The sequence below is a fragment of the Rhinolophus hipposideros genome (assembly GCF_964194185.1).
Source record: "Rhinolophus hipposideros genome assembly, chromosome: 6".
Lineage (NCBI taxonomy): Eukaryota > Metazoa > Chordata > Mammalia > Chiroptera > Rhinolophidae > Rhinolophus > Rhinolophus hipposideros.
In genome coordinates, this window is record NC_138052.1 from 88991463 (window position 1) to 89014469 (window position 23007).

The 23007-nt window shown below is 43.8% G+C and overlaps 1 protein-coding gene across 2 annotated transcripts in view; it reads right to left on the bottom strand.

Annotated features, from left to right (window-relative positions):
• Positions 1-23007, bottom strand: part of SERPINE2 (serpin family E member 2) — a 60856-nt gene that overhangs the window by 37403 nt on the left and 446 nt on the right. Inside the window, exon 1 of one of the 2 annotated variants that reach the window (XM_081051769.1) lies at positions 22548-22894. The exons of the other annotated variant lie outside the window; for it this stretch is intronic. Within the exon in view, the coding sequence (XP_080907895.1) occupies positions 22548-22585 (38 nt within the window). The 5' untranslated portion in view covers positions 22586-22894. Of the gene's footprint in view, positions 1-22547; positions 22895-23007 lie in introns of those variants that run through there. 2 annotated transcript variants of the gene reach the window in all.

Genomic DNA, 23007 nt, shown 5'->3' on the forward strand with positions numbered 1-23007 from the left:
TTCCTGTTTATAAAAACATAGCAGTGGGAACGCAGATCAGCTTAAATGTGTAGTAAGGGGGAGCAGAAAAGGCTATAGAATACAAGAGCAGTGGTTCAATCACAGGTCATAAAACTTAAATAAAAACTTAATCATAAAAACTTAATCATAAAAACTTAAATAAAAAATGGCAGTTATTGGAAAAAGAGAGTTGAGAAATAATATAGTGAGATCCCTTTATATATACTAAAATGAATGTTAATACCGCGTTACAACCCATAGACCATTTAATGTTGACGTTTTTTAGTAAGTGGTGGCTCTACTTTGATAGATCCATTTATGTGGCTAAATCTGCATATTAGATATTTAATGGCAGGGATGACAGTTTCTTAAGTCTTATTCCCTGCATTTAGTATAGTACCTGCTAATTGAGTAGGAACTCAATAATGTTTATTTAATAAATTATAGTTCAATGGAAACTACTATTTTAGGTGGCAGCAGCAACTGTTATCGTTAACTTTTTTTAAAAATCCAATTTGCTTAAAACTTGTGGAATATACTCTGAAGTACTCAAGAATCACAGCCGTAGTTTATTGAATGTCTACTATGTGCCCGACCCTGTACCTGGAACTTTATTTATTCAACATCTAGTGGAACCTTCAACTTAAGAAGTAAGCCTTAGTATTTATATTTTACAGATGATGAAAACGGAGGTCCAGAAAAACTAAATAACCTGCCCAGATCATACACATCGTACAAGGTGAAGAGATGGCTGAAAACTGACACTCAGCCAGTATGTCATACAGCCTCTTGTGATGGAGTTTAAAGGGTCAACTGAGGAAAAAGTGAAGAAACACTGCCTTCTTTCTACCTCTCTGTCCTGTGCTTCAATGATCAAATACTCAGAGTAAACAAGTGACCACAGCTTTACAAGGCACAAGAATTGAACAGAATGTTTGTTGCTCTAGTGCAGTGGTTTTCAACGCAGAATGGGACTCCACTGTCCCCAAGGGACATTTGGCAATGTCTGAAGACATTCTGCTTGTCACACCTGAGGGGCGGGGGGGGTTGCTACTGGCATCCAGTGGGTGGAGGTCAGGGTTGTTGCTAAACATCCTCCATTGCACAAGACAGCTCCTTACCACAAGGAATTATCCGGCCCAAACCGTTAGTGCCAAGGATGAGAAACCCTGCGGAGGACAAGGCACACATTCCCACTCTCCCCCAAGCTGTCACATGATGATGCCACTGCCTTTCCTTAATTTAGACTCAAGGCTTCAGTCTGAAGTCACAGACTGTTTTTTGTCAAAGCAGCAACCATACTGACACCAATTATCACAGTGGTTCTCCCCAGAATTTTCAATCTAAGGCTTCTCTATGTGGGAGAGGAAGGAATCCAGCAGATTCACTTGTGTGCATTCTGGAAGGGAAGGTATGCAATACCGGTAATGAAAGCTTTGGGTTGTCAGCTCACCTTATCAAATAAGTCCCATCTACAGTCCGTTGAAAAGAAGTCCTGTGGCCGAAGGTGGGAATGCCTGTGTTTCACTGAGTTTCCTGTGGGAGCTTCAGGGAGGGTGTTTACACCAGGGAGGAAAAGCCTCCTAATGCCGTGTTTCCTACCTGTACCCCTGACATCCTTCCCATAAAGCAGCAGGAGCAGCAGCAGCGACCTGGGGCTGACATGACCAGTCATTAACTCCTGTCGGCCTGTGTCCTCCCCACCCACTGCCTGGTCTTTTCCCCAACCCCCACCACAGTTTTGGGGGGATTTTTTTTCTTTTGGCTGAACCAAAGCCAGCTCTCCCATTCTGGCTCGGAATAGAACTGCCAGGTACACAGAGAAAAACCTAAAATGTTCACATATACCCTAAATGATTCTTATGGCCACTGTAGTGAGTCCCCGGAAACTTTCTAAACTAATTCTCTCCAGTTACGTAGTTAGTTAAGGAAACTAAGCCCAAACCCCTGCGTTCCTCCCTTCCCCTGAAAAGGGAGCAAGGCCCAGCAGGAGAGAGAAGGACACTCAGCCTGTGAACGTTGAACTGGGTCTCCATTACCACCGGGCGCCCAATTACCCTCCAAAAGCCACCTGCAGGAGGCCCCAGTCTGCCTGCTGCGATGCCCTCTTTTTCTCAGAAGGAGAGTTCAGAGTTAGTGGGAGGCTTCTGAGCCCTGTGAATGATGGCGGTATATTCTCTAGGCTGTGAAGGCCCCGGCTGGCAATGTTAAGAGAGGATGTGGGTTTTAATCAGGCAGGAACTCCAAGGCTCATGAATCCTTACCTCAGTCAGCCAGGGAGACAGGCGAGGATACCCATATTCAACTGTGTAGAGAGGCTCCTAGTTTTCTAGGGCTCACATTCACAACTACAGCCACTCAGTTCTGTTGAAATCGGGGTGGTATTCCCCAGATTGCCACGGAAAAAACTGTTAAGATAGTAGGTACAGTTTGTCCATTCATCTACTTCACAAGTATTAATGGAGCCCCCCACCCCCGTGACAGGCCTGGTGCTGAGGTGAGAATGTGGACAAAAATGGACTCGGCCCCTACCCTCCTGCAGCTGACCGTCTAACGCTTTGGTTCTCAACCTGCCAGTTTTGTCCCCCTGGAAACATTCTGCAATGTCTGGACACATTTCCGGTTGTCACCACTGGGCATGGCAGGGAGGGGGCTACTGTCTAGCGGGCAGAGACCAGGGATGCTGCCCAACAACCTAAAGGCTCAGGAGAACCCCGCCCGACAGGGACTGGTCTGCTCCATAGTATCAACAGGGCTGAGGGGGGACTCAGGAAGGGTCACGCAGTGGCCAGCGGGAGAGGGCCAGGGCAGGGAAGAGTGTCCCGGACAGAGGACCTCAAGTACAAAAAGGCCTGGTGCTGGAGATGCCATGGATGGCTATAGAAACTGAGATTATGGAAATAGTTTTTGTTTACATTATCTTATAGTCGTTGGAAGACAAGGTCTATCCTGGGGCTATAACCTGACAAACGGCTCCTCGTGACACGTAGCAGTGTCCAAACTAGACAGAAACTGGAAGAACCATTCGCACTGTAATGTCCATACTGTCCCACTGCCTTCTTTCTCAACCACCAGGCACTGCACATTAGAAGAGGCAGGGAATGAAACCCTAATTTTCCTTAGTCTGGATACTAAAAGCATGACTGACAAAAAGAGAAACTGATAAGCAAGGCCTCATACAATTTTAAAATATTTGTTCTGCAAAGGACTCTACAAAAAATGATGAAAAGACAAGGTCCAGGCTAGGAGAAAATATTTGCAAGCCACACATCTAACAAAGGACTAGTATCCAGAAGATATAAAGAACTCTCAGAATAAAATAAAAAAATCAATCAGAAAATGGGCAAAAGACATGGACTGACATTTCATTGAAGAAGACACACAGATGGTAAATAAGCCCATAAAAAGATATTCAACATCATTTGCCATTAGGGAAGTGAAAATTAAAACCACAATAAGCTATCACTGCACATCCATTGGAATGGCCAAAGTAACACCTAATGGTAACACCAAATGCTGGAGAAGATGCAGAAAAACTGGATAACCTACACATTGCTGATGGGAGAAAAGCAAACAGCTTGGCCGTTTCTCAAAAAACTAAACACATTTAACCGTATGATCCAGCAATCTTGGAAATTTATTTCAGAGAAATGAAAACTCATGTTAACACAAAAACCTGTATGCCAATGTCCGTAGCAGCTTTATTTGTAATAGCACCAAACTGGAAACTACCCTGGTGTCCTTCAATGGGTGAATGGTTAAACTGTGGCATGTCCACATCATGGAACACTACCCAGCAATAAAAAGGAATAAACTGTGGATACAGTTCTCAAGGGAATTATACTGAGTGAAAAAAGTCAATTCCAAAAGGTTACATACTGTATGATCCCATTTATAACATATTCTTAATTCTGACAAAATTATAGAGATGGAGAACACATTAGTGGTTACCAAGAGTTAGGGAAGATGAGAGGGAAGAGGGTGGATGTGACTGTAAAAGGGTGACCGAGAGGTCCTTGTGATGGAACTGTTCTGTATCTTGACTGTGGTGGTGGTCACACAAATCTGTATGTGATAAAAATGCACAGAAGTGCAGCACTTTACACAATAGCCAAGATATGGAAACAACCGAAATGCCCATTGGTAGGTGACTGGATTAAGAAGCTGTGGTACATTTATACAATGGAGTATTACGCAGCCATAAAGAAGAAAGAAATCTTATCATTTGCAACAACATGGATGGATCTAGAGAACATTATGTTAAGTGAAATAAGTCAGAAAGAGAAAGACAAGTACCATATGATCTCACTTATATGCGGAATCTAAAGAAAATATGTGAATGAACTAATCAGAGACAGTTTGAGGACACAAAGAAAAAACCGAGAGTTGTTAGATGGGCGGGGGCGGGGGGGGGGAGGTTGGGGATAAGGGGAAAGGTGAAGGGATTAGGAAGCAGCTGGTAACCACAAGATGGCCTCAGGGTTTTTTGAAAATTAATTTGGGGAACTTATTCAATAATGTTGTAAAGATTTTGTTGGGTATCCGATGGACATGCGTCCTATTTGGGAGATCACCTCAGAGATAATGTGGATGCCTGATCATAGCATTGTACACCAGAAGCTAAACATTAATGAATGCCAACTATAATTTTATATATATAATGTGATGGCTGGGTGCGAGGTCGGAGGGATAGTGGATGGGGGGAGGAGGGTTCACAGTGTGAGGGATATAAATGATGAACGTCTAAGTATTACCTTGTCTTGTACACCTGAAACTAATAAAAAAAAATGCACAGAAGTACGCAGCACACACACAAATGAGTACATGTAAAACTTGAAATCTGGATAAGGTGGCTGGATTATACCAATGTTAATTCCTCGTTGTGGTATTTATTGTTGTGTACTATAGTTATGCAAGATGTTACCTTTGGGGGAAGAAGGTGAAGGGTAGATGAGATCTCTCTATTACTTTTTATATCTGCATAGGAATCTACAATTCTCTCAAAATGAAAAGTAAAAAACAAAAACAAAAAAAAACCCAAAATACCTTTTAACATTTTAGTCAGCAAATGCATCTTAAGACAGATATTTTTGTTATTTACTTGAATTCTTTTCCCAATCCTGCAAGCACACTAAAAATGTCAATATTCTAAAATATATATATACCAAAAATGTTTTTGCATAATTGTGCCTTTCCATAATTTTTTTCAGCATCAATTCTTAGATTTCTAAGCCTCTACAGGCTGCTGAGAAAAAAACACCCAAATTCAAATCCCAGCTCCACAACCAATTAACTGTATGACTTTTGACAAGTACATAACTTTACTGTGCCTCAGTTTCTTCCACCTGTACAATGGGTATAATAGTAGTCCACATTACAGGATGTTGTGAGGAATGAAAAAAGGATAAGACATCCCAGGTTCTTTGGTTAGTTGCTGAATACACTGAGGGCTCAACCATTATCATGGAAATTCAAGGACTCCTTGGGTCTCTCTCCTCAGCCTCTTCAGGTCTATTTGCCAAACCATTTTAATAGTTCCCTCAATTGTAAAATATCCCCAAATTCCAATTTCTAAAACCAAAAAGAATTTTGAATGCTGCCTTTTCTATTTACTCGTGGTCTTTTTTCAATTGTGGACCATTTGCTTCATTTCTTTGCTATAGAACGGATTCAAGGGTCTAGTATGTGACTTTCTCAGTTTTACCTCTGGTCACAAGTCCTCCCAGGGGCAGCAGCCAGGCCCTGTGCAGCCTCCACGAATGGCCCTGGTGATGGGGTCAGGAAATGACTGATGGTCACTGGGTAACTTAGGAAACGGGCGTCCTTTCCAAGACTTGTGTTCTTTCCAAGACTACCAGGATCATGAATAAGGAAAAGTGTTTCCTACCAGCTGAAACTGAAATAGGGCATGATTAGACTAAAGCCATTTTTAAAACATTTTAGTGTGACGAAACCAGACAAGTCCTGTCTCAGTGGTCAAGAGACTCAATTAGAAGTCTGGATTGTAAGCTGAGTCTCATCCCTGTTTTATTTGCTCAGATGGAGGAAATATCTAACACGGAAAATGCTTGATGATTGCCCAAGGAAGCCATTTGGAAATAACTGTGAGATGCACTGGAAAGCCTATTGTAATGGTAACTGAAGAGAAGAGGTAATCAGGAAAAAACACCTTAAATTTTAGAAAGCAGAGCAGCATCCAAACCCCAGTGTTTCTTAAAAAAAAAAAAAAATGTGAGTGGGAGGGAAGATATAGAAGTCCCCTTATCAGTTTTCATAGAAATTTTAGGATGGGAGGAAAAAGTCCTCCTCACCCCTAAACTTGCTATTCCTCCAGGTTCTACATCTCAGTAAATGGGGCACCCCACCCATCCAAGAATCTAAGTAGAATGTCTGGAAGTCATCCTTCATCCTTTCCCTGGCTCTTTTAGAACCACTGACAAGCTCTATCATTCTTCCTCTGAGCGAGTTGCTGAATGGTCTCCTCTCTCCGCCTCTTTCATCCTTAGTCCAGCCATCAACATTCCTGGCAGAGGACATTAGTCTCCTACACCCAGCTCACCGTCTGCACTGCCCCAATGACCCTGCCGATAGGGAAAGTTGACCAGGACCCTCGACACCAAGACCTGCATCAAACCCTCCTAAGCTCTGACAGAAAAATGCAAGCCCCCTGCCACGACCAATGAGCTGGCCTGCCTGCTCTGGATTTGGCTTCCTTCTAGACATACACTCTGTTCCTGGTAGTTCATAGAACTTGCCAGGCTCTTTCCGGCTTCAGGTCTCCATACTCATGTTCCTCTGACTGGAACATGTCACCCCCTTCTTGTTGTGCCTGACGGTGGGGCAGGGACCTTGGAAGTCCTGTTCACCACTCTTACACAGTGTCCAACACGGCACATGGGACACTGAAATGCTCTCTATATAATCAAGGCATTTATGAGGAAGGAAGGCCTTCAACGATCAATGTGATCCGCTTCATGTACTAACGCTGATTACAGAAGCCACCGTCTTATAAGCAGGCTGTGATCTAAAGCATTTGGGGAAGTCATTTTTTCAAAGAAATTCTAGAGCAAGGTTGCACAACATTGGCACCATTAACATCTCGGGCTGGATAATTCTGTGTTGTAGGGGCTGTCCCGTGTGTATTGTAGGATGTTTAGCAATATCCCTGGCCTCTGCCCACTAGCTGCTAGTAGCAACCCCCCCTTCCCCCCACTCCGCCCACACACACACCCCCAGCTGTGACAACTGAATGTCTGGGGACATTAACAAATGTTCCTGGGGGAAAGGAGGATCACCCCTGACTGAGAACCATTGCTCCAGAGAAAAATTAAAAATTGGTGGTTAGGACTTTAATTCTGCCCACAAAATGCCTAATTAACCTATACTTTGCCTGAATCACATGCGTCATAATGCATTTTAATACAGTATCACCTAACCACCGTTTACAACATCATTTCAGTGGGAACACGCATTCTAAACCACTAGTCGTCCACCACGGAGGGGGTGGTTGGTCCGCCCATTCTGGGACTCCGCTTAGCTGTCTGAATCAGCACTCTCGGTGACGTCTGAAGTGAAACAGGTGGCAAAGAATGGTGGGGAAGGAATAGGAAGTCAGAGAGGAGCTGGGGGTGGCTGGGGCTCCTCATGTCTGATCTTTCACCTGTGTCTGATCCATGAAAACAGGAGAAACAGAGAAGGCCTTAGTGCTTTGGGTCCTTCCTGAGAGCGCCATCCCACCAAGCCCTCACGCAGTCGAGTATTCTCCTTCCACTGTGTGGCACGACCCAGGAATGAAATGTGAAAGACTGAATCTCAGTACTGCTCTAACTCCCTGTCTACAGCCCACCCCTTGGGCTAATGGAATGCTACTGAGCTTGGAGCACCTCTTCAGGAATGCAAAATGACTTCCTCATTCTACCTGCCACCAGGCAACAATATTTTCAATTATTGGTTAAACTGCAAATGCCCCATGAGTCATTTAAATAAATCTCACATGTATGAAATAGTCAATTGTGCTCTCAGAGCAATTCCCAGCTGTAAAAATAGAGCCACATGGAACAGATTTTTTTTTCCTGCAGCTAATTGAAAATACTGCACATATAATGCATGATTTAAAGCACCCAGGAGGAATTTCAATTTGTGTTCCCTATTTTTAAATGTATAATCAAATGCTGTCTTAAAGTGCTCCACACATTTAAGTCAATATTGCTTGCCTGAAGCCCCAACCACTCCTAAATTTTCACACTATGAATTGATGACCTGAGGTTTCTAATGCTCGGAGTGACTTTTAAAACAATGGTTTTAATAGGGCTGTGTTTCCTGAGAAAACAAACATTCCTAGACTTGACTGATTCAAACCTCTGGGGCTCAAAGAAATTCTCCAGAACAGCAGCAAGATGCCCGCTGGGAGGAAGGGACCAGGTATGACATCCTTCACTGGGGAGCCTAAGCAGTAATGTCTTCGCTGCCCTGGAGTTAGAAAGAATGCCCCACCACTCTCGCTGGTTGATCAAATGGGAGTTGGCAGAGTCTGTCGCGACAAAGAAGGAGCTGTCAAAGTAAAGGAGTACCCAGTCTGGGGACAAGGGGACTTGTAAGATCACGATCATCTTCCATTTTTAATAGAGCTTTACAGCTTGCACAATGCACAGCACTTTCCTACTTAACGACACAGTTCCTGAGGTTGTGCACCACAACTTAAGCACAATGACAGAAATTACAATGGTGAAGGGAAAGCACAGCCTGACCTTAGGAGCTGCAGACGAACAGAGGACAGAAGTACTCAAAGGTATAAGAAACAAGGTAGAACGTGGTGGGTAGTATTAGGAGTTCCAGGCAAACAAGGAAGGTGTCAATTTACCTTTACATGCAATAACACTTAAACGTCATCATTAGTGTCCCTCGGTACAGCAGGTGAGTAAGAGCCGTAACCTACCCTACTAGCCAAGAGAAGAAAGTGACTAGCAATAGTGGCAACCAACAAATAATAATCAAAAAGCAAAGAATTAAAAGCATCAAAATTTTAAGTCAAATAACTCAGTAGATACTCAATGTATGTTTATCGAATGAATGAAACTACTACTCACAATTTAGTGTTATTCCCTTAGACATACAAAGCTCTAACCCTTAGCTTTTGCTCCACAAATTAAGAAGCAGAATTAGAAATAATGACAGGACTCAGAAATGATGTTTCAATAACCTGTCACCAAGGGCTAATGTCATACTATCTGTAACTGAGACACAGATAATTCCCAACATTTGGGGATGAAGGCACCTACTACACGGAACTCTGTTGATCAAATGTAGCCTCCTGGGCTTTGACTGACTAGGAACAGTCCTACAGGGGACTAACCCAGGTTGAATTCTATGACCTTAGCCATCACCTATCTCACTTGCTTTCACATACTTATCAATTAACCTTCCCACAACAAGTGGCCTCCCATGAAGACCTTGGTAATTTGGGGACTACGCTAATTGGCAAAGGGAACATCTTTCCATTCTCACATTTCTTATGTGTCTGGTTACTGTTAGTTCTCTGACCTGCAACAACTCTGGGGATCCTGACGAAATCTGGCTTTTCTTCTGTGCTTCATGTTGTGAATCCCCCTAAGTGGTGCCCACCTAAACAGTCAGTTTCTCGTACATCACACAAATAAAATGCAGCACCATCTGGTGACCCACCCTGTTTGCTTGCTTCTCCCTTTGGCACCACTGAGTATTGATTTACAATGTTGTTTTTTTTTTCCCCCAGGGCAAACAGAGGGAAAGCAGGAAAGTGCTGAGCTTGTGTTACAGAACCTGAGAAGGAAGAAGGGAAAGGAAAAGCTCGGTGTAGCTCAGTCAGCTTTCTAACACATCTACGTCCCGTAGTAGGTTCATTTATGAAGTTCAGCAATGAATGGTTCATGGAAATAAACACAGGGAACATCTTTCCTACCCTCCCTCCAAACAGATTCCTACTGTGTGCACAGCCCTGTAATCACGTCATCTGCCTGAATCTCACATGAGCCCTTGGGTTAGAGATGACGTAACAGGGATACAAAGAGGATGAGTCATCTGCCCACATCACACAGCGCGGAAGAGGTGACAGATCACAAGGATATGCCACCACCACCATATGGGCACTGCCAGAGGCTCCTCCCAGGCAGAGGGCCGAGATGCTTCCGTCATCCGTCATCCAAACCCCTCCAGGTCCTTTTTCATTCTCTCTGTCAGAGCTCAGGACTGGCACTGTTCCCATGCTGGAGCTCTCACCTCTCCTTTTGCTCCTGGATGCAGAATGGTGTTTTCAGCATATCTGACGACCCCTCTCCCACACTGTAAGAGGCACCCCTTCCTCCAGCATAAAGTTCTGTCTTTGATGAAGTTTTAGTGACAACATGTGCTTTTGTGACCATATGGTTATTTCCCAAACAAGGCAGCCCACCCCTTTCCACGACGAGAAGATCCCCAACAACCCCTCCTCCTCCCACGCAAGTTTTGGTCGACCCAACTAAATAAACTTCATGACTAATATGTAAAAATCACATATATGTATGGTTTAGAAATAGTACTTTCCTTTCCATTCCTTTCCATGAAGCAATTTAATTCAGTTTACATCTTCTTCATGCCCGTCCTCACTTTTGGAGTTGTCTTAACAATTTTTCTGAGCACGTCATCTCCTTTTCTTCCAAGTTGTCTATGATATAGCACTTTTCAAATCTACGTGTGACACTGTCACTGAAAAATCTATCCTAAGCCATAAGAAGCCCTTCATGGACATCAGGATGCTTGCCCTCAGAGGTAAAAATACATTCATGATCCTCATAGCCTATTACTGACTGTACGAGCATATTCCTTTTAAAAGTCATCCTTATGCATCTTGATAAAATTTCATTTGACAGAGAATAGCTACTTCCTTAGCAAACCTATTTCCTTTTCTTTCCAAACAAAGAGCTGGACTACATTTCCTAGCTTCCGCTGTAGATGGCAGTGACCATAAGACTCAGATGCAGTCAGTGAAATAGGAACAGAAGTGACATATGCCACTCTCGGGCCTGGCTCATAAAAACCTGCCATATACAATCCTCCCACCAGCTTGATGCTGAGAAGCACCATGCCCTGGAGACTACCCGTTAAATACAGTGAAGCCACACGATGAAAAGAGACTGGTTCACTGAACCACCAGGTTTGACAGTGACACACCCATTTGGGGCTTTATGCAAGTGGAAAATAACCTTCCATCATACTTCAGTCATGGAGCATGTTTGGGTTTCTTACAGCAACTAGTGTTACCTCAACGAATACAATGTTCAACATTTGGCAATTGTGAAGTCATGACCTTCGGAGGCATAATTATTAAATCTGTATTCAGTTTCTTTGCCTTCTTTTAAAAACCCTTTTCATCATGTAAACTCTATAATCATTCCTAAAAAAGGGGATTTCGGGCTAAGGTGCTTCCTCCACCTGTTCTCCACCAGTAGAGGACAGTCTCATCCATCCAGTGTGTTTGGTGAACTCTGACTAATAAACTTACCAGGACTTTTGTAAAATGGGAGATTTTATAAGGACCCTAATGTATGGCAACTTCCTCTTTCTCTGAGGAACAATTTTGGGGAAATCTTTCACTTCACATTCATGCACTTTTTAAAGTAGGACACTCTCTTTTCACAGAGAAAAGTCTACATTTTAGTGCCTTTTAATAACTCATTAAGGCACGGCTCAGGCACCATTTTGGTTGTACGTCCAGCCCAGAAGAGAGTAGGCCGCAATGCCTTTTTGTACACGCTAGTCCTGAGTGTCTAATGAAAGTCAAAGTTACATGAGAGCAGTGTTTCACACCTTTGCCAAGTTGTCCACTAAAACTTTCATCGTCTTTTTTAAGGAATCGAGTCTCTTCCCTGGGAAGGAGCTATCTCCATGCATTTAGCCATGGAGAACACACGAGAGACCAAGTGACCGACACTTATTACTATTGAGACAAGTCAATAAATAGCAATTCTACAAAATTTAGGGTAAAAAGGGTTTTGTGGAGACTAATGTGAATGGAAAAAATATAAGGACTGCATTGCCCACAATCTCTAGATATTCATGTTTATCAGCAGTGCGCCAACACTGCACTCTGCGCATAGACTTACCTCTCACACACACTGCAGATGAAGTGCTTGACATTCAAGGAACTCCTGCGTGTAAATGGGTGCAGTGTTGGCACTGCTCAGCCTCCCGAACTTCTGGAAAGCGGGCGTTACAGCCCTCAGTTTAAGCAGGAGGAAGCCAAGACCTAGAGGCGGTCTATCACCTGCTCTCATTTCAGCACCTCACACAGCCTCCGGGTTTCTCATCTACAACACAACCTTGGGCTACGGCAAGGATGCAGGGAGGCAATGTGTAAAGTGCCTTCATGGCCCACGGCTCATGCTGGCCCCAGGGACTGCTCAGTCGTCAGCATCACACACTGCTCCCCCAGAGTCCTTTCACCCCGACAGGGAGGGGAGAGGACGGTCGGGCAGCTTGTCAATGGTTCAGTCCACACCGACCACTCCAGTCTGACTCCTGAACATCTCGTTTGTAGCACTCATTTGGGCAGTGGATTACTGACCCAGTGTAGTACTGAGAGTCAGGTGATGGGTCCACCCCCGTAGAGAAATAGTTTATCACCATGGTGCATAATGACAATAAAAAGCAAACCAATTCTGAGGCAGTTTCACTATTGCATTTAAAACCTCTGCAGACAATGCAGCCCCTGATTGCCTCTTCCACTACAGTGTGCCGCTGTTCCAGACTATCTTGAATTGTTCAAGTATCACAGGTTATGCTTTTTTACCTAAATATGTAAGATCCTCAAAGGTCAACCTGTTCTGTGGATACTTCTATGTCCCTCAGGGCACCTGTTACAGGGTAAGTGCTCAAAACGAGCTCTTGGACTGTATGCCACCCAAATACAACAGGACTGCCACCTTCTACTCCTCTGAAGTCCCGTGTGCGCCAGATTCATCCCGACTAAGACTTGGGGAATCTCTTTACTCTCAGGAATAATCCTCTTTGAGATCATGGCAGTGAGCTCAACAGAGGAAAAAGGAGACATGAATCAGCCAAGTGGCTCTAAGGAATGGATGGTAACTGTCCCCAAGTCAGTGAGGTACTTTGGGGGCTAATCAATGGTGGGAGACAGGTGATGGCAGTTCTATCACCAAACTGTACCCTGTCTGGAATCTGGAGAGGTGACAAGTGACAGGAGCAGAGATGTGAGCTCTCAACCTGCCACAGCCCTGACCTTGCCAAGTGACCTAAGTCCCTGTACTTCCTATTTCCCTGTCTGCGAAATGGGGATAGTACCATCTGTCTCTGCAAGGACGGTGACATGCTCATCGTCTCCATTCTGTACCTTTGAAATGGAGCCAGAGAGGGAAGTACTTTGTAGCCTAAGCATAGAGCTGGGGGTTTAAACCCAGGTTCATTTGACTCCCAAACTCATCCTCTGTGCAGCAGTGTCCCGACCTTTCATTAGCGGGCCCTGCATTGTTGCTCAGCCACCACTGTATAGTCTCAGTCATTCATTGAAAACAATGCTTCAGAAAAAAAACCTCCACCACCGAGATACACAGACCTGGAATGAGTATCTCATTGGGGGAGTCTCAGCCGGGTGCTCCAGAAGTCTCAGTTTTCTCACCCAGACAATTCTCTACCTTACAAGGGCTGTTAGGATTCAACACCATCATAGAGAAAATGGGCCCAACAGTACTTGACACACACACTGATGGTCCATGATCCTTCATTTCCTTCTCCCCTTTCAAGCATCTTTTGGGCAGGTACTACGGAAGGAGCCCAGACTAGTAAGACAGACCAAAAAAATCCTTGGGCAGATAAGACACACCCGTGAGTAGAACACAAGGCAGAGAGTAAGACCAAAGCATAATTTTGCCGTTGTACATGTAAAAACTGTACTTATCCTACTCAAAGAAATTTTAGGCGAATAAGTGATATACGTGCACAGGAACACAATGCTGGAAGAACTTGCTGCATTCATTCACGTTAGTGTGTTTGGCACTTTGAGAGTCATCATTTGCCACCTTGCTGCACAGGACCAAGTACTTTGGAGTCTCTGGTCCATCCTCCAAATTGCTATTTCAATTATACATGTCATTAAGAAATGAGCACAGTTTGGCAAACGAGTCTACCAATTAATTTCCAAGAGAAATGTACATCTTTAGAAAGAAATCTCTCTTTATAATGAAGTCATCACACCGAATCTCCCTGTCATTTCCCATCCCATTGTCCAAGCAACAATTCAGGTGTGGGCGTACACAAATATCCCTAATGGATATTTGTCAGTAAAATCCTAAAAACTCTTATTAATGCCAGCAGAGAACACATTTCCTATTTGGGAATGTTTGCTGAGGTTAATCCAACAGTCACAGCACAATTTTGTATATCGAGGGACTCAAAGCATAATCAAATGACCACGTGTTTTAAATACTTTCACCATGTGTCTAAAATGGTTATTTCTGGGTATCTAGACATCACTGGATATAGTAAGAATGACTTTTTCACTGTCTGAAAAACAGGAACAAAAAGAGAAGACTCTGGATGCTATACTTGCAAAGACACATATTAAACCAAATAGATTGTTTTATACTCCGCAGACATTTATTCATTCTTCATAACTAACAGAAGAAAGAAAAAGCACCCAGCCTGACAGAGCTAGCCTGAAATGTTCCCCTAGAAAGACCTCACGGTAACGCAGCTGTTTTCATTTCTTCATACAGGTGGAGTAAGAGGGAGTTTATTTCATGTATCGGCCATCCTTTGCTCCACAGCCAGTACTAGAAGAGCAAACCGGAAGCCTGCGGGAAGGACAGTTGACCAGCTGATCACTGGGAGTACTGCCAACTGAGAGTATTATAGGAAGGGAGTCTGGAAAGGAAGCATGTGAAAACACAGAGAAAGTCATTCATTCATCGGGTCAAAGACACAGTGAAAACTTGAGTCCCGGAGCTGTTAAAAGCTCACCTGGGCTACTGTGACAAATAGAACCCCACTGTCACCTCGCACCCCAGAAGTCAGCTCCATTGTAGACCCTGTGCTCAGGATCTAAAGTATAGTCTCTACTTCATCCTCACAAGACATGGTTACCTCCACACCCAATTCACAGATGAAGAAACTGAGACTTCGGAAAGGTTAGCAAATTGGGTATGGTCTCTCCACCTCCAGCTAGTAAGTGATAGACTCTAAATTCAGACCAAAGCACATTGGCCTCCAAATCCTCCATACTCCTAATTACGACACTCTACTAAGGAAAGGCGGAGCAAGGAGAAGAGGAGAACATCTACTATTTAGACGACGTGACAAATTTTGAAATAAAGGTAACTATTTTTTAAAAAGAACTCTACAAACTATAAAAACAAAAGTTAAATCTCAGTGTTCTAAACCAAGTCTTCATATATTTGTGGAGTTCTAATAAGCATCTTTTTAAAATCACATTACACTTTCCTTTTGGTCATGTTGAGTTTTATCCAGCTCAGCCTAAGTAATTCCCTTGGACTCTGGGGAAATGCACTCTACCTTTTCAATCCAAAGGTCAGTACTAATTTTAGAGTTTGAGTCCCAGAAAAAAATAAATGTCTAAGGGACGAAGAGGGTGGGGTGGGGGGGTGTCAAAGACACAAGAACCTTACTTCAAATATAACACAAAAGTATTAGCCTCCTTCCATGTCGTGTGATTTAGCTGTTATTGAAGGATATCACGCCCCAAAGTGAGAAGATGGTCTTTTGAGAGGAGGCACACTGTTTGGCAGGAATTTCTTTTTGAGTAATTACAAATATTGATGGGATGTAAATCTTTGAAAATTCATGATATCAGCACCCAGTTCACACATCTGCAGAGCTGGGTTCAGGCTCTGGCATTGACACATACAGGTTGTATGTATGACTGTGGACACTTCGGCTGCTCCACACTTTTCTTTCCTAACTGTACTGGTGGTAATCGTATTAGTATCTGTTCCACAGGCAGCCAGCCATAAGGCTTGAGGAGACAACACAGGGCCTCTATCTACTGAAAACGAATACTAATGAAAGTTGGGGTGACTTGCTTGTCCAGCACACCTCTCTCAATGTTCTCTCCCCTTCTAACCACAGACTTGAACTGTGGCTCAAACTCTAGCCAATCATAATATCCCATTCCCTTGACCACAGCCATTGGTCCAGGGAAAGGCATATGACCCAAACTGAGTGAATCAGAGTTATCTCTCTAGGATTTTTCCAACTAGAAATGGCAGGAAGCTCCTCTTTCCTCTTTGATCCTGAGGCTGGAGGGAGGTAAACCTGAGGCTACCTACAGTCATGGTCCCTGAATGAAAACAACCTCCAGAGACAAGAGACACAGAGGAAGAAAAGAGAGCCCCAGAGCCCCAGGGTGGTTCAAGTCACCTTCAGGGCCAGAGGCATCTCCTCCATGCATTGGGGGCCACAATATAAGCCAATAGCTCATCCCTTGTACTCCACGTTTTTGTGTCAGTTATTTCGATTTGGGTTTCTGCTCTTGTAGCCAAAAAAGAATGCAGTAATTAATAGCTCGTATAATCCAAACAGTAACCAAATCCTCAATAAATATAATTTCTTCCTAAGTGGATTCCTTATTTAAAAAAAGAAAGAAAAAAAGCTTAGTCGAGGAAGCAAACACTGCCATTATTGTACATAGCATTTTCTTAAAAGAAAAATCTATTTTCATTTATAATCACCTTACTCATTGTAAGGAGACTTTGTATTTGGTGTTAAACTCGCTTACATACCCACATCCACTTCCAAGATTTGGTCCATAAAAACTTAGGCTAAAAACAAGTGGTTATTTTTTCTATAGCTATATTAGTTGGCACTAAACGGAAGGGAAAATGCTGATGCTATTTTTGGTATACCCCTAAGAGAAATTCCCCAGGTTACCAGAGTTCTCACTGTTGGAGGGAGGCGGGGTCATTACAAAAACAAAGTATATTATGAAGATTTGCAGTCACTACAAAAACTCCTGTCTGTGTTTTCAAAGGAATTTTTTTTTCCTTTTACACTAAAATCTCCTCCACATTATTTTTCTCCCAAGAATTAACTGATACAGACAATAATTTAGTGGTTACCAGAGGGTGATGAGGGTGATGAGGGTAAAGGGGATCAAATATATGGTGATGGAAGGAGAACTGACTCTGGGTGGTGAAAACACAATGGGATTTATAGACAATGTAATACAGAATTATACACCTGAAATCTATGTAAATTTACTAACAATTGTCACCCCAATAAATTTAATTTAAAAAAAAAAGAATTAACTGATACAAATAGAAAGGCATAGTGGATTTCAATTCTGGAATTATCTTCTGCAGCAAAGGGCAAAGTCTGAGGTCAAACTGAAGCAAGAGCAGGGGGTGGTCCCAATCTAATCTTGAACTAGGGCTGGTCCACCCAAACCTTTGAAGGATTCAAGGATGAAATAGGGAACAAGCTTGTCAAAATGCATGAATGGAATTACAAATAGCAAACTGCTTAGGCTCAGTGGCCATCCCCATGTACAAAAAGCCCCGGAAGAAATGCCAGCTACTCTGGACTGGGCTTACATCCAGACCTAGAAATCTAACATCAGAATAAGCGGAGAATCATGACTTGGCATGTTGGGTGGAAAGCGGCATTTCTCAAAAGAGAAATAAAATCATACTAATCTTTCAGTGTTCTTAGACAAATTGTGAACTTATAGATAACAAATAAAGATGTAGTTTATTGTGTTTGACTCTATTCCACATCTAAGGGTATTATTTTTTTTTAAATCCAACATTGATTTTCAGATCAGACATGTAATCTATTCATGAGGAAAGATCATTTTGGAAAGAAAAGACAGGCACCATTTATGGATGGAGATAATGGTTTACAAAGAAGAGCCAAGTATATGGGACACAATTTATTTAATACTTTTATAAATCTGTCCAAGTGGCAATACAAACTAAATCTTCATGTTGGCCCTGACTGTTATTTCTGAGTCCTGAAGAGCCAAGCTGAATGATTCCATAGGTTTAAAAGAAAAAGAGAGAGATTAAAAATTCATATAGATAAGCATAAAACATTATTTATAAAAACTTTCTTTAGACCTGATAGTTATGAGAAAGCTGGATAAGAAAGGAAAATAAGCCAAGAAGTTATAAATTTAAAATAAGACACCTTTGAGATCATTATTTCAACATACCCATTGTATAGACAAGGAAACTAAGTTCTGGATGGTCAGCTACTATACAAATTGTTGCAGGCACAGAGCCTAGACCTTCTCCCAACCCAGGGCTCTTACCACAAAACGTGGCTGAAGACTGAAGACATTAGCCGAAAAGCTACCACGGCAAGCAAAAAGAAAACAGTCAGCAAGAGGGCATGCCTCACTATCACTGAGAAGGTTAATGGAAATAAACCAGAAAGCGTTCTCCTACCTTATACAAACCATGAAATACAGAGTACGGCCCACCCAATGGACCTCAAGGAAGACAGACCAAGCCAAAAAAAGGTTCAGATGAGGATAACTGAAGTGAGCGCAGGCACAGAAGCACTTCTGTATTAGACTTCTGCTTTTTCCTTCTGCTTTTTCCTAAGTCATGTTCTATCTCAGAAGACAAGGTGGACCAAATACATATATATTTTTATGTGAAAATATATATTAAATGCAAAAATACCAGAAGCAGGGGTGGAGGTGTAGGGGGGAGAGCTCCTCTTTAAACCCGAAAGACAAGCACTCTTTCATAAAATGTGTAATAAACTTATAAAAAAAATAGGAATATGGTTTAGTTCAGACAGCCATTAAATGCCTTTGGGTCATGCACCACTGCTGGTGCAAATGAAACTAAAACCCAGGCATGTCTGCATGGCACTTAAGAGTCTGGTGGGTAAAGCATGTGGCTAGAATGCAGTAACTGCCATCAGAGGCGTCCACAGGGTAAGAGGGGTGTGTGTGTGTGTGTGTGTGTGTGTGTGTGTGTGCGCGCGCGCGCGCTCCACACACGTGCCATAGAAGTGGGGGGAGTGATGTTTAGGAAAGACTTTTTGGAATAGGTGATACTGAACCGAGTCTCGAAAAAGGGGGACGATACGCAGACAATGAATGCAGACAGAAGATGGAGAAAATGAATTCTAGGCAGAGGTTCATGAGTAAAGGCAAAGAGTCCTGGGCAGCAGAGTGGTGTGAGGAGTTGGCAGAAGCTCAGTTTTGGAAGAAAATAAAGTTTGGGCAAGGACACAAGCAAGGCAGGGAGGTGGAAAAGGGCTGAAGAAGGTTTAGACTTTGTCAGGTCATTACAAATGGCCAGCAGCCTGGGGAGTCGCTGGGGAGGACAGTGGAGCACTGTGGGACGTTTCCTGGCTGAGTGCGGAGGAGTTCTGGGCCAGAACGGTCCAGAGGCAGACGAGTGATGGGAACAAACTGGCTGACTCTGGGCCCCATGTCTTAAATGGGGCCTGCCATGTTCCAAAGGCTGGGGGCTCCTGGGACCACCTATAACTGCATATTTACAGTCTCCCCACTGCTGCGGTTTGGGACATTTCCTCCCAGGGAGGGTGTGAGGAGGTGGGAGGGTGGTAAGGTCTCTGGACATGGTTTGTAAATATCAGGGACTGCATCTCGACACAGGTGAGGTAACACTAGATTTGTGTGTTAACCACCCTCCTCACAGAAGTTCAAAACCATTTTGAGAAAGTTGGGTAAAACACCATATAAAGACGATCTGAGATACCTAACCTGTGAGATGACATAACCACTCCTTTAGAGTCAGGGTTTGTCCCAGGGGCAAGACAGAGGCACCGGGCTTTTATCAGGAAGGACACAAGCAGATTTGGATTTGAGGGGCAGGAGGAAAGTCACCCCAGCAATAACAAGAAAGATGGCTGAAAGGGTTGCAAAACTAGGTGCGAGAAACCAGCTGGGAGACCAGGTGGTGAGACAGTAGGGAATCACCGGCTGTCATGGCCTCTCAGCCTGTGGTCGCCAGCTCAGGGCCCACGGGAGCCAGGAAGCTACTGCAAATTAGGACCGTGGGTCCGAGGGGAAGCAGAACGCAAGCAACCTCCAGTGTAGCCTGGCATTGGAAACTCCATGTCAGCCCAGTGTTGCCACATGGGAATGTAGGCCTCATGTTCCCGGTCCTCTTTCTGCCTTTTAATAGAAGCTATAAATCCCAGTGACATCTTAATATTTCTAAATATCACTCAAGTTTTGTATACTTTGTCCAGGCCAACAACATATCTGCCAGCTGGAAATGGAACATTGGCAACCATTTTGCCCGTTCTGGACTCTAAAGCAGGGTAGGCCAGCGTGACTACAGCAGAGGTTTCCAGGCTTTCCCAGCACGGAGAAGTGATAGGACTTGGCAGCTGTCTGGATGTGGGGAGCGGTGGAAGAGTCTAGCATCAGCATGAGGCTCCTGCTTTAACACCTTGGTGAATGATAGAGCCACCATCAAAAAAAAAAAAAAAAAGGGATAAATTTTGGCTAAGGAAACAATGGGTATGAAGTGGAGGGTAAGAACTAAAACTGGTTTTGGACTTACTGTGGGTTTCTTGCCTGAAGGGCAGGGATAAGCCTACAGACTACTAGTGGGTAACTAGTAGGAGACACCAACCTGGGACTCACTTTGTACGTGGTGATAGTTGGGGCTGTGGGCACATGGTCACCCACAGACTTCGTACAGTAGGAGTAAGGACAGAGCCCTGGGTCACCCCAGGAGGTAGAAGATGCCAGGGAGACAGAAGGAAAAGCAGGAGGAGATGGTAACTAGGCAAGGAAAAAAGCACCAGAAAGGAGGGGAAGATCCACACCCAGTGCTGCGGAGAGGTCTGGAGAATATCTGCGGTCTTCTACTTCCGGGAGGCTCTGGCCAGCTTGCAGAGAGCCCAGAAGGAAGAGGAGACTGGAGGAGTGTTAACTTGTGTCAGAAGCCTGGGGAGACCTGGTGGTTGCTGGATATGAGGTAAAGAGGCAGGGACAAGGGAGGTGACAACATTTTAAAAAACTCTTAAAAAGAGGAAAGAGTTCATAGGGAGATATCAGGTACTGCTATAGGGAGGACTTCTCTCTAACCTTCTCTTAGTTCCCTGCCCCAACTTGATTTTCCTTCCATTATTCTACCCTATTCATGTTTTATCATCATACATTTTATCATAGCATCATTCGGTTTGCTTTTTCTCTGTTTCCTCCCACAAGAACAACTGTTCCAAGAGAGCAGGGACCTGCTATATTTACCACACATTAAGGCCTGGACACAGTAGATGGTAAAGATGATTTCTTAGATGACTGGGTAAATTCAGAAAAGTCTGTTGAAGGGAAATGGGGTAAGACATAGAGAGATTTCAATCCAGTGGCCCCTACTTACTCAGTAGAGTGGGCAGTGAAGTCACCTGCCAAACTGGAAGGAGGAACACGAGAGATCTCTAGTGTTGAAGAAGAGTTGCCAAGGGAATACCAGTTTGGAACCCAGAAGGAAGGAGCTTGTGGTTCAGAGACACTGAGATGCTGGTGTTTCTTATTCCAGAAATTCAGCATCTCTGGGAAAGGGTGAGACTTAGAGGTAGAGGATTCAGTAGCTAGAAAGGGTGGAGGTGGTCAAGGATTGAGAGCATCCCCCACATGGACTCTGGGACTAGAGGAGAGAAAGCCCAGGAGCCACAGTCTGCCATGCTGTGGGCAGAGAGAGGCCCTGTGGTGTAGCCGGGACCGGGCTAAGTCACCACCTCATTCCCACACTCTATTACCTCAAACAATCTGACTAATATTTAATCAACTATGTCTGGAACTGAAAAATTAATGTCCTTTGAGACTGAGTCATTCTTGTCCTTTTAAAATTACACTAATATGAAGTTCATGGGAGGCAGAAATTTTCTGTATACATTCAGTTTTTTAAAATAGGTGACATCTTGATAACCTTCAGTAATTGCCCTGCACTGTACAATAGTTTCAAACACTATTTTAATAAAGAATCAAAACGTAAGGGTTGAAAGAAACCTTAGATTATTTAGGCTAACACCTTCATTTGCATAGCTGAAGAAAATTTTTGCTGAAATACTGCAAACAGCACATAATTACTAATTTAGATATGCAGACAGCATTTAAAGCATCTTTGATTTTGGAAATGTGCTTTAGATAGACAAATTGGCAAGGCTCACATTTCTTCTATTTGTGTTCAACTTTTGATATAAAAATCTCCAAAGTACAAAATTATCACGTAAATTGTTCCTGAACAGTTCAGAGAAGTAAACTGCTTCCTGGCTTGAAAGAGGAAGTCAAGCCTTCAAACACCTTTTTATGTCGATGCTATATATAAATAATGTTCTCTGCAAAGTCGTCAATGCAAGACACAGCAACATTTGAGATTTCTCAGGAGAGACACACACAGGAAGATTATTTTTCGTTCATTAAAACACCAAAACCTTCAATGGCATCTTCCATAATACCTGACGGTAGTGTGCTCTCTTATGTAATAAGGCGCCTTCCTTTCCTCCCCGCTCAGTTTGTAGGCAAAATACCCAATTCCGCCCAGAATTTTTGAGTCCTTTCACCTTACCTGTAGTCAGTCATCAGCACCGCAATCCCCCTTTTCATACAAGATGAAAAGAGCCAAGACCTGCTCCATAGGGTTAAATAGGTTGCCAGAGGCCAACTTACAGGCTTTCCCCCAAACCACTGGTCATCCTCCCTCCCTGCTCAGGCAGTGGGAACAAGTCAGAATCCGTCTTTCCCTGCAGGGCGGCGCACACGCCAAGTACTGGGTGGGGGACGCCGGCGAGGACCTGGGTAGCTCAGGTTCAGGGTCACGGGCGCCAGCCAGGGTGGACCGGCAGAAACCCCGCCAGCCCCCGGGCTGCCCGCTCCCTGCACACCTGGGCGCCCCAGCCGGCGCGGCCCCTCCTCGCCCGGCCCGGGTCCCACGCGGGTTCCCGGGCACCGGAGCCGGGCGCGCACTCAGCCTGGGGGCGGCTGAGAAAGTTCCTCCGCCCCGACGTCGGCGCCCCCGGGCCCCTCTC